Source organism: Suillus discolor, assembly GCF_016758755.1.
Source record: "Suillus discolor strain FC423 chromosome Unknown F5147scaffold_15, whole genome shotgun sequence".
NCBI classification, from domain to species: domain Eukaryota; kingdom Fungi; phylum Basidiomycota; class Agaricomycetes; order Boletales; family Suillaceae; genus Suillus; species Suillus discolor.
This window is the reverse complement of record NW_024541262.1, coordinates 606,094-630,644: the sequence shown is the minus strand read 5'-3', so window position 1 is coordinate 630,644 and position 24,551 is coordinate 606,094. Positions and strand designations below refer to the sequence as shown.

The window sequence follows — 24,551 nt, the reverse complement described above, 5'->3', positions numbered from 1 at the left end:
CAATCCAAGGCTACCGGTCGGCAGCTGTACAAATAACAGCGCAGCACAGCGCCTCAAAGAGATGCTGGCAGAAATGTAATTTATGTCTACATATACATTGTACATTGAATTTGTAGATTGTTTGTATGAACTAGGTTAACGATATGCACCACCTGTATGAAAGAAAGAAAAAAATGCAAGAAGACATGAACTCGACGACTGCAAGAAAAGGTTTGGATAACAAGTTCAGCGCATAAAGTTCAAAACTCATGACTGAGGATCATCATCCCCACCCTATACTCCGTCCGTGGCCTACTCGCTCCTAAGACGCATTCACCCGAATATCCGAAAAATCAGGAAGCTCACACCCATCCACCTCCTTCTCCATCTCATCTCCACTATCAGCAACACACTGCATAAGTTGCCTACTCCCCCGTCTCGGAGGTGGCGACAACGCCTTTATCTCTGGAGCACTTGGGAGGCGCTGTGATGGACTGAGCGAAGTACGTGGTGGAACCGTCGGAAGCAAGATGTGTGTGCTTGGCGATAAGAAACCTGGATCATTCTGCATCGTTGTTATCGGGGTACCTGGCAGAGGAGGCGTTGGGGGTCGGGAATAGGTGGTGCTGCTAGTGCTGGCCCTGCTGGTGGGGCTCCTGCTCCTGCTCCTACTCCCACTCCTCCGACCGGGCACAGGTGTAATAATCACGGGATGCGCGATTTGGTGCGGTGTGAGATCGGGATCAATATCATGCGATGCGATGACAGGGGACGGAGACGACGGAGTACTGAGAATCCGCAAACGCTGCTTGATAGACATGCTTCGTACAGAAGCGGCGCTATCAGGACGAGGAGGAATTGATGTCGATATTGATGATTCTACGCTGTTGCGGTATGCAGGTTCATCTGGACGCGGTGGAAGGACACCCGAAGGTGGTGGACGAGGTGCAGTCAGGCTTAGCCTCAACGCGCGCTGAGCTACAGACGTTCTGAACAGCGTTTTATGGGGCTGTGGCTGGGATTGGGGCTGTTGTTGTTGCTCAGGCGCAGGAGGAGGCGCAAAGCTCGGAGCAGGACGCGGAGGAGGCATCGAGCGGCGTTTACTCCCCACACCAATACTTCCACCACTACCACCAAGACCTATACCAATCCCTGAACCAAGAGACCCAACCGTACTCGTCCGCTGCACAGACCCAGACCTCACACTTACACTACTCACAGTACTCGACCCACTTGTCCTCTTCCAAAACGCGGCACTACGATTCTCAGAACCCGCACTAATAGGACTCCCGCCCTGCTCAGACTCGTGTGGAGTTTGTGGCGTCAGGGGTAGCGGGCCACTGGGAGGCGTTAACCGCTTCGGGAGGGTACGAGACCACCGACGAGAAGGCGCGAGGGATGAAGCTGACGACCCCGATCTTTCGATAGTGGAAGTTGTTGTGGAAGTTGTTTGCACGGATAGACGTGCTGGGTTGAGCATGGGGGTGATGGGGTGTGGGGTGAATGAGGTACCTGAGCTGTCCTCGGTCACGGTGGAGGTCTGCACGCTAGGCGTAGTGCTTGTGTCCATTTGCTGGCATAGCGCGTCTGCGAGTGGCTGCACAGATGTCTGCTTCTTGCACCGCGGGGGCGGGTGGAGAGAATGCGAATGCGAGTGTGAATGTGAATGCGAGTGGAAAGGCGTGTGCGACAGAGGTTCAGTCGTAGACGACGGAGGAGCCCACCGTTCATCTTCTTTGACGATCTTTAGATCACAAGCGGGGATACCGTTGATGCTCGTGCAACACATGTTCGAGCAGCACATGCTCGACGTCCCACCTACACCATTAGACAACATCCCGTTGTGGATGCTCCCGTTTGACTGGTGCACAAAGAATTCGTCGGGTCCTGACGATGCCATGCTAGGTACAGGCGACGCCCGGCGTATCGGCGAGCTGCTCCTCTTGGTGCTCATGCCCACGCCAGTGATACCCATTAAACTACTCCCCACCGTCCCAAAGCTCTCTTCTGCATACTCGCTTTCACGCTCATGTCCGTGTCCATTGAGAGACAAGGACGGCGAACGAGAGCGAGGCGTGAACATGCCTTTGATGGTTTTGGTAGTAGATATGGAGGATTTGGAAGTAGACGTGGAGGATTTGGAAGAGTGCGTTTGAGAGAGCAGGGCTGGGGAGATGTTGCCTGAGCGCTTGGATTGGAGGCGGATGGATGGCGTTGGGGAAGAGGAACCGGAGTTTGGGCCGGAGCGAGAGCCAGATCTATGAGCATTGGGACTGTGGCTTTGGGATTTCTTAGTTGATCTGATGCTTGATGAGCGCGTGAAGGGATCGGTGGGTACAGGTGGGTTGGGTGTCGAGGACCTTGTGTGCGGTTGGGAACGCATGACCTCAAGCGATAAGGAGCCTCTGATTGGGGATGTAGGCTGTGATAATGGGAGGGAACCTGCCAAGACGGGTGGAGAAGATGATGATGTACGGGGTGACGAAGCTGCGGGTGACATAGGGTATGTGGCAGAAGATAATGATGCTTGGAGTCGCATGGATAGCATGACATCCATATCCCCGCGGGGTTCATGCCCACTGAGGTGGGGTGATGCAGTGAGACCTGCGCGCATGGATCTGGAGAGGAGTATTAAAACCAGGACCCAACGACGCGACACAGCCTACCTTTGGCCCAAGACAATTGCCTTTATGGCACCAATCCACTTCTGTCTCTCGCTCGGATCTTGCATCTCGAAATGCCAAATAATTTCGCCTTGCTCAATAGCAACGACTGAGCCGTTTGACTTGCCTCCACTGCCTCTCGCTCCGCTCCTGCTTTCGCGTTTGGTGAGGGTGCCAGTCCGAGTGGAGTTCATACCAGGCCCGGATTGCTCTGTGACGTAGATAGCAGTGTCTTGGGTTATAGGTAAGCGCTGAAGCTCCGAGGATGACGGGATATTTGATTTGAAAAGATGGAGGTGCGTGACTGTCTGCGATGCGGCCGAGGTCGCAGTCGTGAGGACTATAGATCTTGTCTTCCATTGCTTTGCGAGGGCGTAGACTAGGAGGGAGGATGAGGGACAGAATTTGGGGAATGTACCTGTGAGTGTGATTCGTGAACTGAGGGAGGCGAGGTTTGTGGGGAAAGGCGGGAGATGGGGTAAGAGGGTTGGAGTTAGTGAGGGCATGGGTGATGGAGGCACAAGAGGAGGTTCAGATATATGTGAATCGATGGTTGCTGATGGAGGCACTTGGTCCTCCTCTCGGGTATCCTCTGGGTGTTCGCTGGTAGGATAGTCGACGAGACCGATACTCTGAGCAGCAGCATCTCTGAGTCTCTCTCGCTCCTCTTCCTCTTGGACATAGGAATATGGGCGGGATATTTCCATAACGCCTGGCATGACGATTGGATGAGTATATTGAGAAACATGACTAGTGTGACCAGGTTTTTTGCGAACGAGAGAGAATAAGAGGGAAGTGCGCTGTTTTTTTGGAGATATGGGCCTTGGTATTGGCTTTGGTTGTTGAGGTGCAGGATACAAGTAAGGATATCTTGTAGATGATTCATTAGATGATATGCTAGTTGACCCATTGACAGTGAAATTGGGTAACAGCGCTGCAGCTGAGTCTTGGTCTAAAGAATGTAAGCTCAAGCTTGCGAGTCAGGTCGTCGTAACATACCATAAGGGAATTCGACATGATCAACGTATGATTCCTTTTCCTTCCCTTTTGGTTCTCGAGCTAGACTCGAACGCCTAGTATCCCCGAAACTGCGTGGTGATTCAGTGAAGAAATGAATTGGCATCGTGGCCCGCGATTCGAGCGTCGTCTGAGCAGAAAGCGACTGAGAAGACGACGTCGAGCGACAAGGAGTGACGGGCAAGTTTAACGTGGCAGTCAAATTCGAGTCAGGGCGGTGATTGACACAGGTCAGAAATCACACTTCCATCGCAATGTCAACACAAATCACAAACCTTGCTCCATGGATTCATCCATTCTATCGACGATGGCGACGGCGACGAGGACGCCGACAAGGGTGGTGAGCTCATGAGTTCAACGATAAAATGCACTTGACATAAAATTGTATGCTACTTATGACATATCCTGTCATGTTTCACGTGCATAAACTACCACCACGGCTGTCAGCAAATACGGCCTACACCCCGGCCATCTAGCAAAGTCGGAAGGAAACGGAGCTCCTCTGAATCATGATCATTGATCATCAACTTGGCGGTGCCGAAGCACCCACCCTTGCACACCGCAATGCACAAAAGCCTTGCATTAAGAACCCACCCTTAGCGCGACTCTAGTCTTCACTTGACTACATCCAGTTTAGTTCAGGTCGTAAGACCATCAATCGTGTTGGTAGGCTCACCCAATGACAAGTGTCTGGACTCTAATTCTAACACTTCAAATTGCACTGGTTGCATGCCCATTCGTACGTTATTAGTTCTTATCATCATTACGCCCTACTGATATACCTAGAATAGTGCGCTTCTACCATATCATCTTATGATCATCTTCTGGCACGAGGACTACTGCCTTCAAGGTCGATGATCGGCTACATTGTAGCACAGCTTGTCAAGACTTTGTTAATGTTTACACCATTTAACGTTAGCTGTCATGTGAGAGCCGCCCTGTCGCAGCTGCAGCGCTGAGCGGCCAGCCGCCATACCCAGATTCTTGCCACCGAAAATCGTTATAAAGATATCACCGTACCCATGTATTACATCGCCGGCCTCACTAGTATTCTTCCATCATCCACCCAAACCGTGGAAGGACTCGCCGTATTTACCACCTTCCGACAATTCCAATATTCCTTATCTCGCGTGCGTACAATCGCCACAGTCGCTAACGCGGAAGCAGGTCCCGTCCGGGTCACCCCAACTTCTTTCATTGGCAAGATTATAACCCCAATACACGCTCTCTCCATCCTCATCCCACCCGTGACATACATCCTATGCGTCCCCTTTAACCGCTTCGCGCAGCCTGCATGGATGCAGCGCATGAGCCTTCCTGATACCTATTTCAAATACGAAAATGAAGTAGGGCTGAGAGTCGCAGCATGCGCAGCGACCTTTATGGTCATCAGGTTCAGTGCACGCGCATTCACGCACCTTGGCAGTCAGTGGCACCCAATTGGGGTGCGTACTGTTTTCTTTCACACGTGAACAAGACATCAGCTCACTGCCCCTCGCCAGAGACGCGAGAAGTCCAGAATCGTACAAACAGGTCCATACGCGGTAGTGCGTCATCCGCTGTACACGTGAGTCTCTTTCGTCATCTACATGGGTGAGATGGGATTGAGTTCTGACGTCCCCCTTATGACAGGAGCGCGCTCATCCAGGGATTACTTTTTACGCTGATGACCTGGTCTTATGCGCCGCTTGTAGGATTGGGTATCACTACTGGCGCGTCTGCTGTCAAGCTGCTTGTCGAGGTGGGTATCTCGTCCGAGTCTTTGTGTTGCTGTATGCAGTTATTTTTAGGAGGATCTTATTATGCAAGACCCTGCTGTTGCTGAGGAATACCGTGCGTATATGCAGAGAGTGCCTGCGCGACTTGTTCCGTTTCTTTGGTGAGAATCCGAAGAAAAAATTATTTGGGATGCCTGTGGTTTTGTACAAGTTATACACGTAAGTTACGTAACCCATGAAATTTGAAAATGATCCCTGCATCTTATTTTGATTGCTCCCCCGCGTCAATTTGCAGGTATCAAATCTATTGATGATCGATGAGGGGCGAGTCTCAATCGATGTCGTGTCATCTTTTGAAGTGTTGATCTAGACGTGCGCATGATGATCCAAACTGCTCAGGCCCATCAGGCAAACATAATTCGCTACAGAATGCTACAGAGCGCTCTGTAGCATTCTGTAGCACAATCAAACCTGCTGATGAGTGAACATGAAGTGGCAAGTACTAGGTCTTAGCACGTCAACGTTGTTCAACGTTCAACGCTCGACTTCATACTAGTAAATCTACAGATGACTCGGATGATCCATCTCGTTGTAGTCGCTTCTGGCAGTAGTAAGATCAGGAACTCCTAGCAACTACGAAGCAAAGGATGCGGAAGGCCAATTCAAAGCCTTTCGCGTACTAGTAGTAGAGCTTTTCAAGGCATCCATAGCTCAAAGATTATCGCAGATGGTATAAGTTTTGCTGATGTGTCATCAAAAAACCCTTATCATCCACAGTGTTCTTTGTTGTGTTTTAGGAATTGAGAGTGTGATTTATAAAAGCTGGAGAATGACGCTTTATCAAGATGTCAAGGAGAGAATGGTTTAGTACATGAGTGGTCACCGGGGATGTGCAGATAGCTTGGGGTGGCCCCGCGGCCATTCGTGCAAATGTGCTCTCGCGAAACCTGATCTCAGATTCTGTAGTATCCAAGTTAGCTTCCTGACATTACGGGCGTGGTTTGCTGCAGAAATAAAAACCAACAGTGCGTCGTTAAATGGTCTCTCGCGAGCGTGTTGACTCTATGAGTATTACCTCGCCGGGTCAACTTGAATTCACGTCCCCCCATCGCCCGAACATCATGATAATATACACATACTGCTTGATATACTCCGTACAACTACTGGTAGCAACGACTGCAAAAATTAAATAAAAATGTAGACCAAAACCAACCATCGCAAGTTGCGACGACCAAGGCGACAGGCGGGGTGACTCATGAGATTACTCAAATTCGAAATCATCGAAATCGTCCGTCACGGTGTCGCGGTCCTCCTCGTAGTAACACATTTCGTCTGGTTGAGGTGGTGGAATATGTCCACCGGAAAACGATGGTTTGTCTGTAGAGGACCATCAGCACTTCAAAAAAAATATGGCCAGGAGACCCACTAGTGGCAGAGAAGTCAAATTCGCGGGCATTTTCAATGGCCGCTGTGTAGAGATCTATCTCAGCTTGAGCGCGGCGCATCTTTGCCTGCAAGATAAGTAGCTCCAACCCAATATTGCGCTGATGTTCGCCATCGACAGTAAGAGAATGTGACGTTAGTCCTGCCTGGCATGTATGTTCTGCATGAAATGCATCGTAGAAGGCTTCTTGGATGCCAGTAGCTACCCATGTGCTCAACATGGGCAATGATGAGCCGACACACTTCAGAGACAGTGAGAATAGCCGAATACACGAATTACAGCACTGACGTTCAAAATGACAGATGTTCGTTTAGCTTCATGTGTAGTAGCGGGTTCAGGCATCGAGGAAGTAAATTCCTTCAAAAAAGGGCAATCTGGTATCGAAAGGTTCGGCATCTGCTGGGAGGGGAATGCCACGCTGTCTGTTTAACCAAGCTTCGCATTTATCTTGCGTCGCTGTTGGACAGCCTAAAGGAGAGCGGGCTACAGCACTTCTTGAGATTGTTGAAGGAGGTCTGACATCCTGCTGAGTCACTGGACGTTCAGAACAATGGACTGCTTTGTAACAATGACGTTCAGACTAATGATTCACGCGTCAAAGTTGAAGGAGCTCACGCATCCGGTGCTGCTGCAAGTGTCCGAGGGCCTGACTATACAAAGACACCTCCATCTGACATCGTTTCTTCTTCTTCTCCATGAGAAGTTGCTCTACCATCACGTGACTTTTCCCCTTGAATCCGTCAACGCATTGGCTCTGGTGTTGTCGGAATGTTGTCTCCTGTTGAACTTCTATGGTGCGTTCCCCGACGATTTTCCAAAGATCACCAAGAGAGACTCGACCTTTCAGCAAAAACGATAGAACTTTTAATTCAATCCGGAGCTATATTGAAGGTATTTAAAATGTGCAAATAAATGCGACGATATGTACGGGCCTTGTCAATTGCAATGAGTTCTATATAGGCATCCAGTAATTCCATGCCAGTTGGGTTCGCGATTCGAAAAACATCGATACGAGTAGTTGAATCATCGAACAACTGCGAATGTGAAAGACAGGTCGACATCATGGATGAATCAATGTCGAGTAGTAGGATCTGGCGTTCGTATTATTACATGTGCCTATTTGTAGCGGCGACTGAACGTTCATTACTATTTACAAGCCATGGCCAGCGATTAGGCCATCAAGATGTTCCAATAGTTTCCCAGGTATGGCTGCAGAGCTTTGAAGGCGTCTATATAGGGGTTTTATTTTTTGCTGATCAAACCTCGAATATGAGAATCGAATTATGGATGACTTTCGATCAATGTCTTTGACAGTTTTTGAGATTCGGAGAAAGATAGAGGGCGAGAGGAACTTTTGGTTTATTGATAAGTTTTCGTTGAGTAAACTGTTCCCTGCTCTGGGCCCGTGGTTGTCGTGTTGTAGTCGGCGAGGGATACAGTCACGTGCTAACTTGAAACACAAGGTATCGAAGCCGGGGTCGCAGCGGGACGAATGGCATCATGGCGGGCGGATGGGAATTATATGCGCGTGGTTCAAACGTTGGTCTAGAGTCTAGACGCCTAAATCCCTTTTCGGCTCGGAAACGACCGAGACAGGGTCCTCGAGTCGTCGACTCCTCGGTGAGTGGGTTTAGGGTCTCAACGTGCTAAAGGCCACGAGATTCAACTCAACTATCATTACCGTCCAGAAGAAACTGCTAGATGACACAGTACACCCTATCGAATGGTCTGTTAATCATCACCACAGAAGGCGGCGCAAACACAACATTTTGCAGAATTCAAGTTTGACTGCCGGCGATGAATAGGCCTTAAACTTCAAGCTTCAAATTGGTGTCCTGGCTTGCGATGGACAAGGCAGGGCTGACAGTGGAGTATAGTCAGAAGTTGCCAATGTGGGGGCAGTGGCAGTGGCGAAAGAGACTTAGCATCAGAGTTATGACTCCCATCTTGACCCTTACGAGTGAGTGGCGCTACCATTCCATTTACAAAGGTCCATTGTCGAAACCCGTTTTTTGTTCTTCGCTGTAAGGTTTCTACATTTTTGCACTGCCAGGATGGGACACACAGCAATTCTGCTGCCACGTCAGGCTTCTCTATTGTCCCGGCGGACTACTCTTTGCTCTCATGCTCGGAACCGATTGGACCCGAAGCTATGTCAGGCGAGCCCCTGTGTCGCAGGAGTTACATACATAATTTGAATCCATAAATGAGTGGCATCCCTAAGGTGCTTCACCTCGACCATGAAGCATGCCATCGATACTCAGACGATCTCGTCGGCGTGAATTAATCCTCACTAGGTCATTCAAGAACGCGATTCAGGAAAAGGTTCATCCTCCTCAGTAAGTTTATCCTTCACTATCACTGATATCTCCCTGACTATGTCCCAGGCGCTCTCCAGAGTCAATATACTGCAGTTCACCCGTCGTCGATCGCACCAATTTTCCTTCCTCGCCATCACCTTCAACTGTAAAATCCCCAGACTTCGCTCGCCCTTCTCTAACATTATCTCTATACCGTAGTCCGATCTCCAACCTCCAACATCATCCCATTCACGCCCTCCCTCCAGAGCTTCTCATTCGTGTATTTGAGCTGGGCTCGTTTGATGATGCCTTATTTCTTATCACGATTTCGCATGTCTGCCACCCATGGAGGATGCTTGCGATACACACGCATACCCTCTGGCGGCGCCTGTCGTTTGATTCTCATGGATTACGTCTGTGGAAGGAGCGCATAGCCCGCGCCCGTGGGTGTTCCCTCGACATTACAATCACACCTCCGCAGCACCGTTTTCCCGATATAGATGTGTTAGCCCTGCAACTGCATCTTATTGTCCCACACATATCTAGAGCCCGCTCCTTTGAGCTGCGGTTTTCTAGTTACTCGCCGTTCCTATGGAACACTGCTCTCGGCCCCATATGCCATCAAGAGCAACGGGACGATAATAACATGGGCGCACATACTTTCGCTCCATTTGTGCACGCGCTGCAACTTGAGAAACTTACTCTCTGTTTTCCAGAGAATGATGACTCAAAGGAGTTTACTCTTTTCGCAGGTGTTGCGCCTCGGTTGCGTTACGTCACGCTTGATGGCATTCGCCTGACCTGGCTGCCAGGGCTTTATGGACGCCTCACACATCTCGACTATACTCATCACGGATTCACAACTGGATCAATCGCCGTAGATGAAGTTTTAGGAATGATTCGAATTTCATGCGCACTGCGCGAGCTTCGCATATGCTTTAGGAGAAGAATGCTGCATGGAGAAGTTCTGTACCTATCTCACGACGGTGTTCCTGCAGGACAGATTCACCTTCTGCAGCTCGAGCGGCTTGTTCTTGCCGTCGACAAATCGCATATCGACATACCTCCCGAACTTACATCACTCTTGTCCCGCCTTTCCGTACCCAACCTTCGCGAACTACATCTGGTTGACCTTCGCTGTCAACCCGCTAATAGACGCTGGCGGAAGTCAGCGCCATTCCCTGGACTCAGAGCCGCCCTGAGCCTCCTTGAAGTCACAATACCATCCAGCATCAAGGTTCTGGCGATGGCGGGTCGCTGGGCAGATCACTGCTCCATTCCTTCCCTCATGAAACATTTCAGAGAACTTCGCAATTTGGAAGTGGACGGTGTTGAAAAGGACCTTATTCACATGTATTGCCTTAGTGGAGATTTGCCACTGCATGATGGAGCGTGGATATGATGAGCAATATACTTTTGCCCCCCTTCTCTGCCCCCTTTTTTACAGACCCGTTCTTTCGCACCAGTGGATGGGATTTTCACCTTCCTTACAGGATCTACACGTGAGTCAAGTTTAGCGAACTAAATAACTGTTTGCGGACTCCCGCCACCACGTCTTCCTGATGGGGATTTTCCACACACTCGTGACGAACACGCTTTTTGTCTTATCAGGATTACCTACATACTGAAACTGGAGACTGCCGTGGACCAACCGCAGGTCCGTTCATTTCGCCATTCTTTCAAGAAACCTCCGTGTCCATCGCTGCTGAAACTCGGTTCGGCCAACCCGGCCTGTCCATTCTGTCTCTTCAACATGGTCCGAATGCATATCACCCTAATGTGGATTTCGTCGGTAAGACATGGGTGATCTACTACTACAGTATACTCTGGTGAACGACGGAGAAGGGATTGCTTTTCCTGATGACGAAGAAGACGCGAGAATATTGGCAGTCACACTGGTTGCTGAAGTCGAGCTTGCTCAACTCGAGACCCGGAACTCTGGTTGGGGTTGGCACTTCCTGTGTATATCGGAATGAAGACGGAACGATTGTATTCGTTCTATATGGTTAGTGGAAACTAACATACCGGTTGAGTTGAAAATTAGTCAGCGAATAGCATAGTCTGGAATTTAGGGGCCCCGGGACCGGGACCGTCAAGACAAATTCAACTCCAATGAACCTAGTGGCATCGTGGCTTGACTTCCTTGTAACTAATCTTTTTTATTCCATTCCAGTTTCGCTTTGACTAATTGTCTATTCAACTTAGGCCTCATGGTCACTCAAGCGGTTAATTATCTCACCATGTGTTGGCCTTGCATGATCCGACGTAATGTGCAGGTCTCGCTACGACAAATCATTAATGCATCTGTGACCACTTACAGCCGCACACGTACGATAACACACGTCTATTTTACATCACCGGGTGCAACCTTAGTATATAGTCTACGTACCCGTTACATTTCGATTCACTCATCCTTCTCGATCAGACTCAGGTGAGACTCTTACATATGTTCCGTACTTGATCAAACTCACCAGCCCTCGTTGTTCTCTCGCAGGTACTTACTGCGGTACTAGAATCCTCTCACTCAAACTGAGTATCTTGTTGATTTCTTGCAGCCTTGTATCACTATGTCCTCTCCTGATAGTTATACGTCGAAGAAGCTCTACGATCTCACTGGCCTGATCGCACTAGTGACCGGTGGTGGCACAGGCATCGGCCTTAATATTGCACGTGGCCTCGCTGCTAATGGGGCCAAGGTGTATATCACCGGCCGAAGGAAGAATGTTCTTGATGGAGTAGTTGCGGAGTGGAATGCAACTAAGAGTGACGATATGGGGCTTATGATCGCGTGAGATCTATCCTTTATCCTCGTTTCGTGCAGGCTGATCAAGGACAATGTAGACAAGAGATGGATGTCACGAATAAGGACAGCATTAAAACTGGTGTGACGAGAATATCCCAAGCAGAGAGAAGGCTACACATTCTCGTGAACAAGTATGACATCTACTGTCCCTATTTTATTGTGACTCATGATCGAACAAAGTGCTGGTCAATGTGGTCCTATCTCTGACGAACTAAATCAGCCATCGACTACTGCTCAAAAGGAGGCCGGACCACTTAGTGAATACCTCTTCAACAATGAATCGTTCGAGGAGTGGGGCTCCCTTTTCGCCATCAACACATCTTCGATCTACTTTGTGACTATTGCGTTTTTGGATTTGCTCGACAAGGGCTCTAAGGATACCGGTAAAGAAGGGTTCTCTTCAAGCGTCATCAATATCACCAGTATCAGCGGGCTCATAAAGGTCGCACAGAGACATGTGAGTAAAGTCACGGTCGCGTTCGTTTATCATCGCTAACTTTGATGGACAAGTTCTGCTACAACAGCTCAAAAGCTGCTGCATCTCACCTGACCAGGATGCTTTCGACGGAATTTGCTCTGAAAGGAATCAATGTTCGAGTGAACGCCATCGCGCCAGGCGTGTATGAAAGCGAGATGACATATGACAATATTACAGGGCAAGCTGCAACTGATTCGGTTGGTATGCCGGTGGTGCCGGTACCAGCACAAAGGCCGGGGACGTGAGTGAAGCTTGATCCGCGGACTAGCGACTTTACTGACAGGAAAAACGAACAGCGGAGCTGAAATGGCAGGCACTGCCGTGTATCTTGCATCGCCTGCTGCGGCATATATGAATGGGCAGGAATTGGTTATTGATGGTGGATACTTGGCTGTGAATCCTTCAAGGGTGTAGTATGCTGTTGGTCGGCGTTGCCTCATGAGTTTTTTTTTGGTTGTCGAGTACAAGTATAGTCCTGTAGCAGATGAACAGGCATAGATGTAGCATATTTAGCGTTCTCCAAGGTTTTGGTCGTCTACATTTTGAAAATCTGTGCATGCGCACCAAATTTAACCTTACTGGCTGGGGTTTCCCCCTTAGCCAGACCATAAAGAAGGAATACGGTCGTTCCTTCTTGATTTCGAATTGCAGTGATAAGTGACGCACTCAACAGGCAACTACAGGCTTATCTGTGGAGTAAAGGGGTCGTGTGAACAAGTATTGCATCGCTGTATCAATCCTGAACAAAGCCATTTGATCAAATGCCAGTTGTCCGATCTTGAAATGGAAGGATCCCGGGCCCATATTCGATGAAGCCCCATCATCACTGAAGCACGCGGGCTCAGTCACCTGAATTGGTAGCACAAAGCAGTGTCAGATTTCGGCTTGTCATTGCGGTAGACTGAGTCTAACCGTCGATCGTGAACGTAGAAGCAGGAGCAGGTGATTAATTGACCACACCCGGATTCCGGAAGGATGACTGATCCTGGCAACAAGCATTAAAAATACTTGCACTGGCATTAATGATGATTGTGATCACGGCAGTGCACTTGTCCCTGGCATTACCACCAGGACCTCTGCGTGCACCGGCGTTGGAGGCAGTTGATAAACGTTTGAACTTTGGCCTGAATCAGTGAACTGAAGTGACGAAGTTGGTCGGTGACCGTCACGGTCATGGCTAGGCGCCAAAAAACATTTATGATTACGTCAACAATGACATATGAGCGTCTGTTCATGTTTTCCTTTTCAACACGGTTGACATTGACTTTGAATTGCTGAACACAGTGAGCGCTACGGTTGCAGCTGGTGATAATACCCAAGTTTTCTATACTAATCATCTCTGTATAGGGCGTATCGTTTCTTGAGGTATTCGCGTCAACTCCGCAATTGCCAATCACCGTGTCATACGTGATTGAGCAATCGGTGGAGTCGCTATTGCAGACTGTGTAAAAAGCCATTCATCGTGATCTGCATATTGCGACTTTGCAATGTCATCTTTAAACTCGGTCAACGCTAGAATCAGCACCAGCCATACACAAGACGCAAAAGAGAACTCTGCCAATTCGTCTGGACACAACAAACATGATGATGAGACCCGGGACGTTGACTCGCAGTCTTCGATAGACCATGGCATGAGCCGCGTTGAATCACCAGCCCCAATCTCACCTCCCGGGTCTCCACTCAGGACACCGAGGACTGCCCTCCCTGATACACCATCAAGCCGTACAGGACCACCACGCTCCTTATCATTCACCTTCTCCCACCGCTCATCATCTATCTCACGTCAAATTCTTGGCAATAGCCAGCAGGAATACAGTGATATCTTTGAAAATGATTTAGATCGTGGCAAAACCTCGTTTCAAATTAATTCAAGTTCGTCAAGCTTTCGCGGTGCGCTTGAGATTAGCCCTTCTCTGGGAAAAGCGACCACAGATAAGAAGGGGAAAGCAAGAGAAAGCAGAGTTTTGGATCAATTCCATGATTCACCATTAGAGGACAGGTCGAATTCGATGTTCCCAGAACATTCTAACACAATAATTGAAGAGGAAGAAGAGAAGACAGAGAGGAAACCCATGTCTCGCCATAAAACAATAGGACCTGTTCGCAAGCCCACAGATCCTCCCCCTTTGGATCTCCAGCGTTCTCAATCTCACCCTCCCCAAATAGAACACAAGAAGCCAGGAACATCCGCAAAATGGAACAAATTACGTAGTCTCCTACCTTCTGTCATTCGTGCTGGGCAACCTGGCATTCTTGCACCACACTCCGTGGTCACCTCACACGAGGTGAATATCACGGATGAACTCATTACGGGCGGTTTGTCCACATTGATGCTGCGTTTGTGGTTTGAACACGACGAGAAGGGGCATCGGCGCATCCCTATCCTCCTCCATCGTCTGCGCATACGGATTAGTGACAGTCTACATCCCATGCAAGCGCATAAAGCTGTGTTTCGTATCGAGTGTGAATATGCCAACGGCGCAGTGCGTTGGGTGGTCTACAGGCAGCTTCGTGATTTCCTTTCCCTGCATGCCCATTACGCTGTATCCAATGCGTTCAAAAGTCGAAAGGATGTATTGCCAGAGTTTCCTCGAACTAGTAAGAGTTGTGCATTTGTCGATGTTCGGGGATACTGAGCTGTTGTACAGGTCTTCCTTACTTTAAATTTTTGAAGAAGGAATCCAGCGGGCGTCACGTCAAACAAACTGATTTTGCTCGTTTGCAACGAGAAGCGCTAGAGGACTATTTGCTTAAGCTTATACGCGCTGTTGTTCGTCTGTTCTCCTATGCCGTAATTACCCTTCACAAACACCGTTCTAGATGTTTCACCCAACTGCAAACCGACTTGCATGCTTCCTTGAGATAAGCGCATCATTCATCACTCTTGCTCAGTTTGGTGGCGCACAACTTAAAGCTGGATTCCTGCGCATTGACACAGAAGGTAATGGCCCCGGGTTTGGGCGAAAATCAGCACGGTGGCGAGAGCGGAAGATGTCTCGGTGGTGTGCCGTTCGTGAGAGTTATATCGTGGCCGTGGAGGACCCAGGAGAGGCAAGCCGAGCGCCATTTCACTGACAATCCTGCTACTAATAAACATGGCTTAGATGGTAATCTGGGACGTCTTCCTCTTCGATTCGGAATTCAAGATCATTCGGCCCACGCGATACTATCGTAAGGGTCTGCACCTCTTGCACGCAGAACCGGAGGACCGTGAATTTCTTGTTGGCCTCAACAAGACGCAGCAGCAGCCGCACCCACAGACTCAAATAGTGTACCCACAGGCCGAGGCTGAATGTCTCTCTGCGATAGATAGTATCAGAAGTCGCCTTTCGCGGGTCCTTCGAATTGCCAATAGGTCATCGCCAAATATTACAGCCACCACGGATGGTGAGGTACCGATCAATCGGGATAATACCACGGTAACGGGGCACACGAGGACAGAGTCAGTCAGTTCTGGCAGCTCCGCAGTATCATCTCGTCCTGCGACACCGATGTTAGATCCGTCTACGCACGTGAATCCTTTGACGAGCAGTGGTCCCGCCGAGGGTAGGGAGACAGAAGGGGAGACAAACGAACAAGATAAGAGGAAGAAGAAAAAACGGTCGGATGATGTCTCAAAGCATACGTTTTATGTCCAGAATTCGCAAATGCGGCTGAAGTTATGGGCAAGAAATGAGGTTGGTTCCTCATGTCGAGTGACTATACATTACTGACGAAGGGTGCCCTGGACCTAGCGTCAAATGTTGCAATGGATTACTGCCCTAGAAAAAGCCGCTGCTGCGACCCCATTCATCGCAAAAAATCGCTTTGACAGCTTTGCTCCAGTGCGATTGAACGTCGCTGCTCAGTGGCTTGTTGATGGGGTTCGTGTCTCCTTATCTCCATATCATCTGACATTGATTACAAGGAGTAGCGCGACTACATGTGGAATTTGTCCCGGGCTATCCTCATGGCACAAGCGACCATCTATATTCACGACTGGTGGCTATCCCCTGGTACGTCCATGGCTCATTATGGTAGTCACGTTATTTATGTAGTACAGAGCTGCAACTGAGGCGTCCTAATAAACCCAAGTATCGCTTGGATCATCTGCTTGAAAGAAAGGCCAAAGAAGGCGTCAAGATCCACATAATTCTATAGTGAGAACTTTTCGAATGTCGGTATCTAGTGTCATTGATCTCGTTCTAGCCAGGAAGTTTCGAATCGAACTACCCCCACAGATAGCAAGTAAGAACTCACAAGCGCTTCGTAAATCTTGTGGACTCACCGTATCATAAAGTTATGCGAAGCAACGCCTCATGTCGCTACACCCAAACATTATGGTTCAACGTTCACCTTCACACTTCCAAACTGGTACATTCTACTGGGCACACGTAAGGGTTCTTTATGCAAGAACGCGGTTACCAATGACATATACATAACAGCACGAGAAGCTTTGCGTTATTGATGAGACTATAGCATTCATGGGAGGAATTGACCTATGTTTCGGAAGGTGTGCAGTTAATTCAGACGTCGACCAGCTTTCATCACTGAAGAACTTCAAAGATGGGATACGCCACAGCACGTCATCGTCGATGACCCGGAGCTATCGGCAGACAAGACCGAAATCTGGCCAGGTACGTTTTAGCTATACGGTAAACTTAGGAATTGGCTGACCATGCATCACAGGCAAAGACTACAGTAACCCGCGGGTTCTTGATTTTCATGCGCTAAATAAACCCTTTGAGGACATGTATGACAGGGCGAAGGTGGCCCGGATGCCTTGGTACGACGGTTTGTGCTTCAGGAAATATTGACATTCACAACTCCTCCCCGAAGGCATGATGTAGGTTTGCAAGTCGTAGGTCAGCCTGCTCGCGATCTCGCTCGACACTTTGTTGAAAGGTTTGTCTTCAAATTCATTCGCGCGAAGCATATCATTTAACTACCGAGCTACAGATGGAATTATTTGCTTCGGCTGAAGGTGTGTTTGTTGCCTGATAGATCTTTTGGCTTCGCTTATTTTATCAGAACCATTCCCGAACCATGCCTTTCCTGCTACCTCCGCCCGAGTTCAAACCTGAAGAGCTCGCTGCAATGGGTCTGACAGGCACATGCGAGATGCAAATCTGCAGATCAGCCGGCCCTTGGTCGCTCGGTACTTCCAATCGAATTGAGCATTCAATTCAAAATGCATACCTAAAAGGTCGGGCATCATGGCTTACGCAGGAGATGTTACTAACATAGTCTTTTAGCCATCGAGATGTCGGAACACTTCGTGTACATTGAGAATCAATTCTTCATAACCTCGTGAGTACTCGCTGCTCTGCTACCACTGCTTGCTGATTTGTCTCACAGGACCGTCGTGAATGATGTCAAGGTTGAGAACCGGATTGGCGATGCGTTGGTCGATCGGATCATCCGCGCACATCGTGAGGGCACTCCGTGGAAATGTTGCATCGTCATTCCCCTCCTCCCTGGCTTCCCCTTTTCTATTGATCACAGCGACGCTAGCGCAGTTAGTTGGGAAATACATTTTCTGAAATATTACTGAACAAACGTATCAGATTCGAATCATTGTCGAGTGTCAAAACCGCACTATCTGCCGTGGGCCCAATTCGATATTTACTCGACTTCGTAAAGAGGGTATAGAGGTGCGTGGTTGATTTTACGATTGGAACCGTTGTGCTTATCCTTTATCATTAGCCTGAAGATTATATCTCTGTTTTTTCACTGAGAAACTGGGCTAAAATGCGGAACGGTGTATTGACTACTGAGATAGTAAGTGCCTATGCTGCTGTGCTTTCGAACCCCCTGACCACGCTATAGTTATATATTCATGGCAAGGTATAAATACCGATTCAATCCTTGAAATTGAATACTCAGACCCACCGATCTCGTTAGGTTTGTATTGTGGATGATCGTCTGGCAATTATTGGCAGTGCAAACATCAATGAGCGTTCTCAACGTGGCGATCGAGATTCCGAAATTGCTGCAGTCATCCGAGACACTGACCTAATTGACGGGTATGGCTTTCTCGGTCTCGTCTGCTAATGTTCTGATAGCTGTGGTGCATCAGCACGATGGCAGGAAAACCCTTCAAGGTCGGGCGATTTGCACACACCTTGCGAATGCGGTTGATGCGAGAGCATGTTGGTGTGGATGTTGACGCCATGATTGATTATGAGCCTACGCCCCAAGAAGAAATCGAGCCTGATCATGAACAAGAATGGGACCTAGAATTGGAGCAAGAGCGTGGTGATCGCAATGTTACTCAAGTCAAGCACATGACTCCCATGTCTAATATGCTCCGCAGTGCAGGCGAAGGTATCAAACAAAGTTCGTGTTCACTACAGTCCCGAAGACTTGAAAGACTAAATTTTGATTAAGCTGACAACGAAGCTGCTTGGAATGCTTTCCACCATCTCAAGAAACCTATTGGGAAGGTGGAACTTTACAAACCAAACAATCCGGAGCAAGATGCATCTCTGGAGGAGCGTATGGCGTACATTTGTGAAGGCAACGAGGAACCAGGACTCCCTAGCGTAATAGTCCCAACTGTAGGAGAGGCAGTTGTTCAAGACCGCCTGCCTCCAGGTTCACAGGCTGAGCATCCTCCTTTGAAAGATAAGCTCGAACATCAACTGGGCGGAAACTCTGACCCCGACGAGAAGCGCACAGCTAATGGGAAAGCAAACGGGCCTCCGGCGCTTGCGTTAAAGAATCCACAGACCGGTGACGAACCACTCCATCTGGAGTCGGGAGCCAATGACCCGGACGCGCTTGAGAAGACTTCTCTGGGAACTAAGACCCTACCCAGGAAGCATCTCACTAGCAAAGTCGGCAATAAAGCGTGGACTGTATCGATTCCCGCTCCCCATGTAGATCCAGAAGGTTTCGAGGACCCGATATCTGATGCATTTTGGAAGAATGTCTGGATTGCTTGTGCTACGTATAACGTATGTTATCTCTGCCTAGGAGTGGTGGATAGACTGATTCTTTTTCGCAGACCGACATTTATCGCAAAGTTTTCCATGCTATCCCCGACGACCACATTACGACGTGGAAGCATTACAAAGAATTTGTTATTCACCACGAACGCTTCTCTAAGCTGGTTTGTGGATCTTTTCTTCGCCATACCCCTCTCAAATACTTTTATCACATAGGCAACGAGTAGCCATTCGTCCTACCCAGCATCACGAATACCCTCAGAGACAACGCACGAAGACGGACCATATCAAAAGGAAGGTTTGGCGGATGCCGCTCAGGAGAGCCGCGAAACCTTTTGCACCAACGATGGAAGTGACGGCGCCCCCTCCAGAGGATCTCAGCTCCTTGACAAGGACACTCGTAGCCGAAAACCTGCGAATGGGATAGAGCCCTTTACCAAGCAGGAACGGGATGAAATGGAAGAGCTGTTGAAAAATGTCCGTGGACACCTTGGTGAGTGCTATCCATTACCCTCATCATCAACTTCTTCTCATATCCTCCAAGTTGTGTATCCCAGCCGATTCTTGGAAGGAGAGGACATGGCAGGGAACTTTATGTTCAATGCAGACAGGTGTGTTGCATCACATACATATATTTCATGTTGTTCACAGTTGCCAGGATGCTACCTCTCCCGATCTATAACTGAACTTTCTCCGCACCATCAGTTTCACGACCCATTTCGCATAAAGAATCGACAATGTATATGTATTACGCGCACTCCTAACATTTGCTTTCGAGGTTTTGCCATTTATTTTTTCTTTTAAGCTGTTTCCATGTCGAAGACCATCTTGTCTGGGAGTTTTCCCGCTATATGATCTAGTCTATTGGCAGCATTAATATACGCACCTTCAAGGTACGGACTGGAGAGGGCCCGGTAATCAGTATGTGCCTGATGCGGGCGGAATTCATCCAGTTTCTCTTTGTTCTCGAATAAAAAAATGGCCCCTGGAGCATGTCGGACAGCAAGTCACAAGCTTTTGTAAGATGGCGCACCCATGTCATAGCCGTGGTCGAGGGGGTGGAGGACCTTCTCTCCGGTGATAATGCTCTGAAGCGCGGATATTCTTGACGGAAGCTCTTTGATAAGTTCCTTCACATACTCTCTTTGCTCGGGGGTTGCCTCCGACTTGAACTTGTACAGGACTTTGCTGCGTCAATTCCAAGCAAGGCGAGGAGGTCTGATGGAAAGTTACCTATATTGTAAATGGTCATGATGGACTCAGATAGACCGGAAAGCGAATGGTTGCTCAAAACCTGGGACGTGTGCTAGGATCACTTTGCAGTGTCAGCATTCTCTATTTAAGTGAGACAGGTGTATGGTGTATGACATGGACTGTGCATGTGACGATATGGCGCAATAACAGAAATACCTGTCTAAATAAAAATCATAGTCGGAAGCCGAAGTTGGGGATTATCAATTTCCTCATCATGATAAGCGCAGTAGATTTAGCCATCTACACGAGTACTTAGTACAGCACGATATCAAGCCAAGTAGTTTCCCCTCTAAGCTGTCTCAATATCAAAGATGAGTTTGTCTGCGCCCCATTTAGATACAGCGATCTTTGAACAACAAGAAAACCCACCTTCGATATAAGGTGCTGTGAGCGCCTGGTAATCAATATGCGCCTTGTGCGGGCGATACTCGTCCAATTTGACCGCGCTCTCGAATAGAAAAATAACCCCTAAAGCACAGTCTTATCAACCATCGGGGTTGTAGATACGATGAGAGATGCTGTACCAGTATCGTAACCATGTCCAAGGGGATTGTACACTGTTTCTCCAGCAACCATGCTCTGGATTGCAGGTATCTGAGATGCAAGGGCACAGGCAGAGTCTTTCACGCTCTGTCGTTGTTCAGGGGTTGCCTCAGGCTTGAACCTGTATAAGACTGTGCCATGTGTTAGATCGCTTGAAGATGAGCGAGAGAGAACGAGAAAACCTACCTATATGGTGAATCGTCATGGTGGACTAGAAGGGGGGAAGAAAGAATGGTCACATGGATGTTGTATCCCCAACATATATATATGCCAAGCATGGCGTCGGTGTTAAATTTGTCCACTTCGTCATCCTGCTGTGTATTTGTAATGCTTTCCCCTCTAGACTGGTATAAGTAGCCCGCCTTTGAGGCAAGCTGTCGATAGATGAGTCAGACTTCCAGCATGGTGGCACTGGCAAGGCTCGGCGAAACTTTCCAAAGGGTCAACTTCCCAAAAAGAGGTGCTTTTCCGGGGGTCACCGAAGGTTCCTATTCGGGAGCAACGTCACGACATACAAACTCACTTTAATTCAAACCAGTTCGTCTATCGACGGCTTGCCTCAATCTGAGACGGATCACTCGCAAGTCTACCTCCGAGCATTCTGCTCTGCTGTGTCATGTTCTCAACTCTTGATCAAGTTTGTTTCCGACTTCGTTCATGGCAGGCCGATAGCTCTGACTCTCGGCACTCACTCCGGCATCTACATGGACGGATTAGGCATTACAAGCCCCTAAGTCAACCTACTCACGGATGAGGTGAATGGATTGGAAGATGTGATTCAGTTGATTCAGCCACCTGCGAAGCACAGTATCGATATCATGAACATTATATTTTCATTTCAAGTGTCACGATCCGAAGGTGAATTATGAGCTACCACTTGGGTGAGCAGCACAATATCCTATCAAACTAGTTTCCTCTCTAGGCGGCTGACTCGATATCAAAAATGAGTAGACCTGCGCTCAACCATTCAATCAAAGCGATCTTCCAGCAAAACCAAGACATACCTTCGAGCAAAGGTTTCGCGAACGCTTGATAATCAACATGCGCCTTGTGTGGGCGATACTCGGCCAACTTGGCTTGACTCTCGAATAGGAGAATGATCCCTGAGGTACGATCTCAATGACCACTCTGAAACAAGACGAAAAATGGCATACCTTCGTCGAAGCCGTGTCCGAGATGGTTGTACACCGTTTCACCAGTGATAAGGCTTTGGATGGCAGGTATCTGCGACGGAAGGGCGCTGACGCTGTCCCTTACGCTCTGTTTCTGTTCTGGGGTCACCTCGGGCTTAAACTTGTACAGGACTGCGCTGTGCATTAGCATATGATTTGAACGCTTCGAAGGAGGAGGGTTTACCTATGTGGTGAATGGTCATGATGGATTGAAAGGGTGAGGGGAACTGACAAGTCCATTTACTTGATGTCTATTTAAGCAAGGGTCGGAGTAAAACTGGAAATGGAGAATCGCTTGCGAGGGCGATGCAAAAGGTTCGTAATGACTATCGATCAATTGAGGAGCTACAACGGACTGCCACACCATGATACTGTGCACCGCATCATCCTGATATGAGCGGGGGCACTGCAACCATTACTAAGGTTATAATTGAGCGCCATCATCTATCAAGGCTTTAGCTCCGAGTGCTTCGGCCCTTTTTACCAGGCGTCCGGTTTGTGCCAGCTACTCAGTATTCAGCTTTTTTAGAATTAATTATTAATGTTCCATCATGGCAGTTTTATACGCCAACTTGCACGCCGTGATAATCAGTAATAATTGATCCATTCCGACAGACGTTAATCATAAATGTCAAGCGGACCAATCACTCTGCTGTGGACTACCCAGCGACACCTTGTGGTCCCAAACAGGAGCAACATCTGCGTGACCACTTGTTTAAACAAAGTACGTGGCGAATACTATTTATGGTGAGCAGTGGACTGATCAATCCGAAGAAGCATCGTGACTCCCGGCGCTCACTCCAGCGTATGTTGGGCACCGACATGAGCCCCTAAATGGTGGGCACTATCAGCTTTCGCAAAGAAATGCCGTTTTTGCGTCGACTAGAGCCGCCATGCATCATGCATCAATCAGGTGTACGCATTCTGACTCACGAATGATGTGAATGCTCATAGTTACGAATTCAGTTGATCCAGCCACCTGCGTATCAAACAATACGTTTTATTTCAAGGGTCGCGACCCGAAGCTGAATTATACGCAGCACCTTGAGCCATCACTTGCGTGAGCAGCACAACATTCTATAAAACTAGTTTCCTCTCTAGGCGGTTGACTCGATATCAAAAATGAGTAGATCTGCGCCCAACCATTCAATCAAAGCGATCTTCCAACAAAACCAAGACATACCTTCAAGCAAAGGTTTCAAGAACGCCTGATAATCAGCAAGCGCCTTGTGTGGGCGATACTCGGCCAACTTGGCTCGACTCTCGAATAGGAGAATGACCCCTGAGGTACGATCTTAATGACCACTCTGAAACAAGACGAAGAATGGCATACCCCCGTCGAAGCCGTGTCCGAGATGGTTGTACACCGTTTCACCAGTGATAATGCTTTGGATTGCAGGTATCTGCGACGGAAGGGCGCTGACGTTGTCCCTCACGCCCTGCTTCTGTTCTGGGGTCACCTCGGGCTTAAACTTGTACAGGACTGCGCTGTGCATTAGCATCTGATTCCAACGCTTCAAAGGAGGGTTTACCTATGTGGTGAATGGTCATGATGGATTGAAAGGGTGAGGGGAAGTGATAGCTGAGTCCATTTGCTTGATGTCTATTTAAGCAAGGGTCGGACTAGTAAAAACTGAAACTGGAGAATCGTTTGCGAGGGCGATGCAAGAGGTTCATAGTGAGTATTGATCAATTGAGGAGCTACAACGGACTACCACATCATGATACTGTACACCGCAGCATCCTGATCTGAGCGGGGGCACTGCAACCATTACTAAGGTCATAGTTGAGCGCTGAATTATTCATCATGCCATCAAGCTTTCAAGGCTTTAGCTCGATATGACAACATTTGAATCACAATTTTAGTCATACCAGTCACGGTGGCAACGTACTATACCATGGAGAAAATATTGTGATGGCATTACCACCGCCCTAGGCTCTTTACCTGGCGTACGTCCAGTTTGTGCAGTATTCGGCTTTTTTTTAGAATTAGTAGTAATGGTTAATGTATGGATCTGTGTCACAACGCCGTGGGTCCCGTGACCGTGACGATGAGTAATCGACAGTAATACTGGTCCCGAGCAAGAACGCATCATGACACTGTGCGACCTAGAAGTACCAAACATTCCATTGTAGACCATCGAGCGATATCTCATGGTCCCAAGCAAGAGCACATTATGCGACCTAGAAGGAACAATGACTCTGCTGTGGACTACCGAGTGACAACTTTTGGTTTGCCTTTGGTCCCACT

General features: G+C 48.5%; 10 protein-coding genes across 10 annotated transcripts; 4 read left to right on the top strand and 6 right to left on the bottom strand.

The window, feature by feature from the left end:
- Positions 1-301: 301 nt before the first annotated feature.
- On the bottom strand, positions 302-4,018 carry F5147DRAFT_835509 (uncharacterized protein; the record flags this gene model as incomplete). The annotated part of the gene is made up of 4 exons (XM_041443967.1): positions 3,935-4,018; positions 3,642-3,804; positions 2,646-3,594; positions 302-2,597 (listed from the first exon to the last, which is right to left on the bottom strand). Exons 1-4 carry the CDS (start codon positions 4,007-4,009, stop codon positions 302-304), a joined length of 3,483 nt encoding a protein of 1,160 aa, XP_041295323.1. The 5' UTR covers positions 4,010-4,018.
- A 663-nt stretch (positions 4,019-4,681) lies between these two features.
- F5147DRAFT_572557 (uncharacterized protein) lies at positions 4,682-5,542 on the top strand (the record flags this gene model as incomplete). The annotated part of the gene is made up of 4 exons (XM_041431097.1): positions 4,682-5,104; positions 5,162-5,226; positions 5,292-5,400; positions 5,450-5,542. 4 exons carry the CDS (start codon positions 4,682-4,684, stop codon positions 5,540-5,542), a joined length of 690 nt encoding a protein of 229 aa, XP_041295322.1.
- A 913-nt stretch (positions 5,543-6,455) lies between these two features.
- F5147DRAFT_684720 (uncharacterized protein) lies at positions 6,456-7,975 on the bottom strand. Its single transcript, XM_041436623.1, has 6 exons — positions 7,750-7,975; positions 7,437-7,682; positions 7,239-7,379; positions 7,110-7,195; positions 6,804-7,062; positions 6,456-6,754 (listed from the first exon to the last, which is right to left on the bottom strand). Exons 1-6 carry the CDS (start codon positions 7,883-7,885, stop codon positions 6,639-6,641), a joined length of 984 nt encoding a protein of 327 aa, XP_041295321.1. The 5' UTR covers positions 7,886-7,975; the 3' UTR covers positions 6,456-6,638.
- A 907-nt stretch (positions 7,976-8,882) lies between these two features.
- On the top strand, positions 8,883-10,722 carry F5147DRAFT_81428 (uncharacterized protein). Its single transcript, XM_041443515.1, has 2 exons — positions 8,883-9,160; positions 9,209-10,722. Exons 1-2 carry the CDS (start codon positions 9,069-9,071, stop codon positions 10,521-10,523), a joined length of 1,407 nt encoding a protein of 468 aa, XP_041295320.1. The 5' UTR covers positions 8,883-9,068; the 3' UTR covers positions 10,524-10,722.
- Positions 10,723-11,688: 966 nt separating this feature from the next.
- On the top strand, positions 11,689-12,816 carry F5147DRAFT_771447 (uncharacterized protein; the record flags this gene model as incomplete). Its single annotated transcript, XM_041441250.1, has 5 exons — positions 11,689-11,909; positions 11,963-12,055; positions 12,105-12,381; positions 12,435-12,643; positions 12,699-12,816. 5 exons carry the CDS (start codon positions 11,689-11,691, stop codon positions 12,814-12,816), a joined length of 918 nt encoding a protein of 305 aa, XP_041295319.1.
- A 139-nt stretch (positions 12,817-12,955) lies between these two features.
- On the bottom strand, positions 12,956-13,567 carry F5147DRAFT_81404 (uncharacterized protein). The gene is made up of 2 exons (XM_041443508.1): positions 13,315-13,567; positions 12,956-13,251 (listed from the first exon to the last, which is right to left on the bottom strand). Exons 1-2 carry the CDS (start codon positions 13,420-13,422, stop codon positions 13,069-13,071), a joined length of 291 nt encoding a protein of 96 aa, XP_041295318.1. The 5' UTR covers positions 13,423-13,567; the 3' UTR covers positions 12,956-13,068.
- A 496-nt stretch (positions 13,568-14,063) lies between these two features.
- Positions 14,064-20,161, top strand: F5147DRAFT_792229 (phospholipase D; the record flags this gene model as incomplete). The annotated part of the gene is made up of 27 exons (XM_041443093.1): positions 14,064-15,000; positions 15,051-15,172; positions 15,223-15,435; positions 15,507-16,079; positions 16,137-16,265; positions 16,316-16,397; positions 16,445-16,541; positions 16,591-16,629; positions 16,682-16,775; positions 16,827-16,894; positions 16,948-17,018; positions 17,071-17,167; positions 17,221-17,286; positions 17,341-17,365; positions 17,413-17,587; positions 17,637-17,691; positions 17,740-17,899; positions 17,949-18,035; positions 18,088-18,162; positions 18,211-18,228; positions 18,286-18,407; positions 18,461-18,726; positions 18,772-19,340; positions 19,391-19,495; positions 19,548-19,824; positions 19,876-19,942; positions 19,990-20,161. Coding segments are annotated over 27 exons (4,617 nt in total), but the record flags the coding sequence as incomplete, so codon positions are not given.
- F5147DRAFT_651013 (uncharacterized protein) lies at positions 20,132-21,333 on the bottom strand (the record flags this gene model as incomplete). Its single annotated transcript, XM_041433501.1, has 7 exons — positions 20,132-20,178; positions 20,218-20,316; positions 20,365-20,519; positions 20,742-20,745; positions 20,955-21,053; positions 21,110-21,259; positions 21,315-21,333. The coding sequence occupies 7 exons, from the start codon at positions 21,331-21,333 to the stop codon at positions 20,132-20,134; spliced, it is 573 nt and encodes a 190-aa protein (XP_041295316.1).
- Positions 21,334-21,665: 332 nt separating this feature from the next.
- On the bottom strand, positions 21,666-22,594 carry F5147DRAFT_81299 (stress responsive A/B barrel domain-containing protein). Its single transcript, XM_041443481.1, has 5 exons — positions 22,485-22,594; positions 22,283-22,432; positions 22,133-22,231; positions 21,877-22,081; positions 21,666-21,828 (listed from the first exon to the last, which is right to left on the bottom strand). The coding sequence occupies exons 1-4, from the start codon at positions 22,501-22,503 to the stop codon at positions 22,047-22,049; spliced, it is 303 nt and encodes a 100-aa protein (XP_041295315.1). The 5' UTR covers positions 22,504-22,594; the 3' UTR covers positions 21,666-21,828; positions 21,877-22,046.
- Positions 22,595-23,071: 477 nt separating this feature from the next.
- On the bottom strand, positions 23,072-23,890 carry F5147DRAFT_81328 (stress responsive A/B barrel domain-containing protein). The gene is made up of 4 exons (XM_041443490.1): positions 23,833-23,890; positions 23,634-23,783; positions 23,484-23,582; positions 23,072-23,432 (listed from the first exon to the last, which is right to left on the bottom strand). Exons 1-4 carry the CDS (start codon positions 23,849-23,851, stop codon positions 23,398-23,400), a joined length of 303 nt encoding a protein of 100 aa, XP_041295314.1. The 5' UTR covers positions 23,852-23,890; the 3' UTR covers positions 23,072-23,397.
- Between the last annotated feature and the right edge of the window lie 661 nt (positions 23,891-24,551).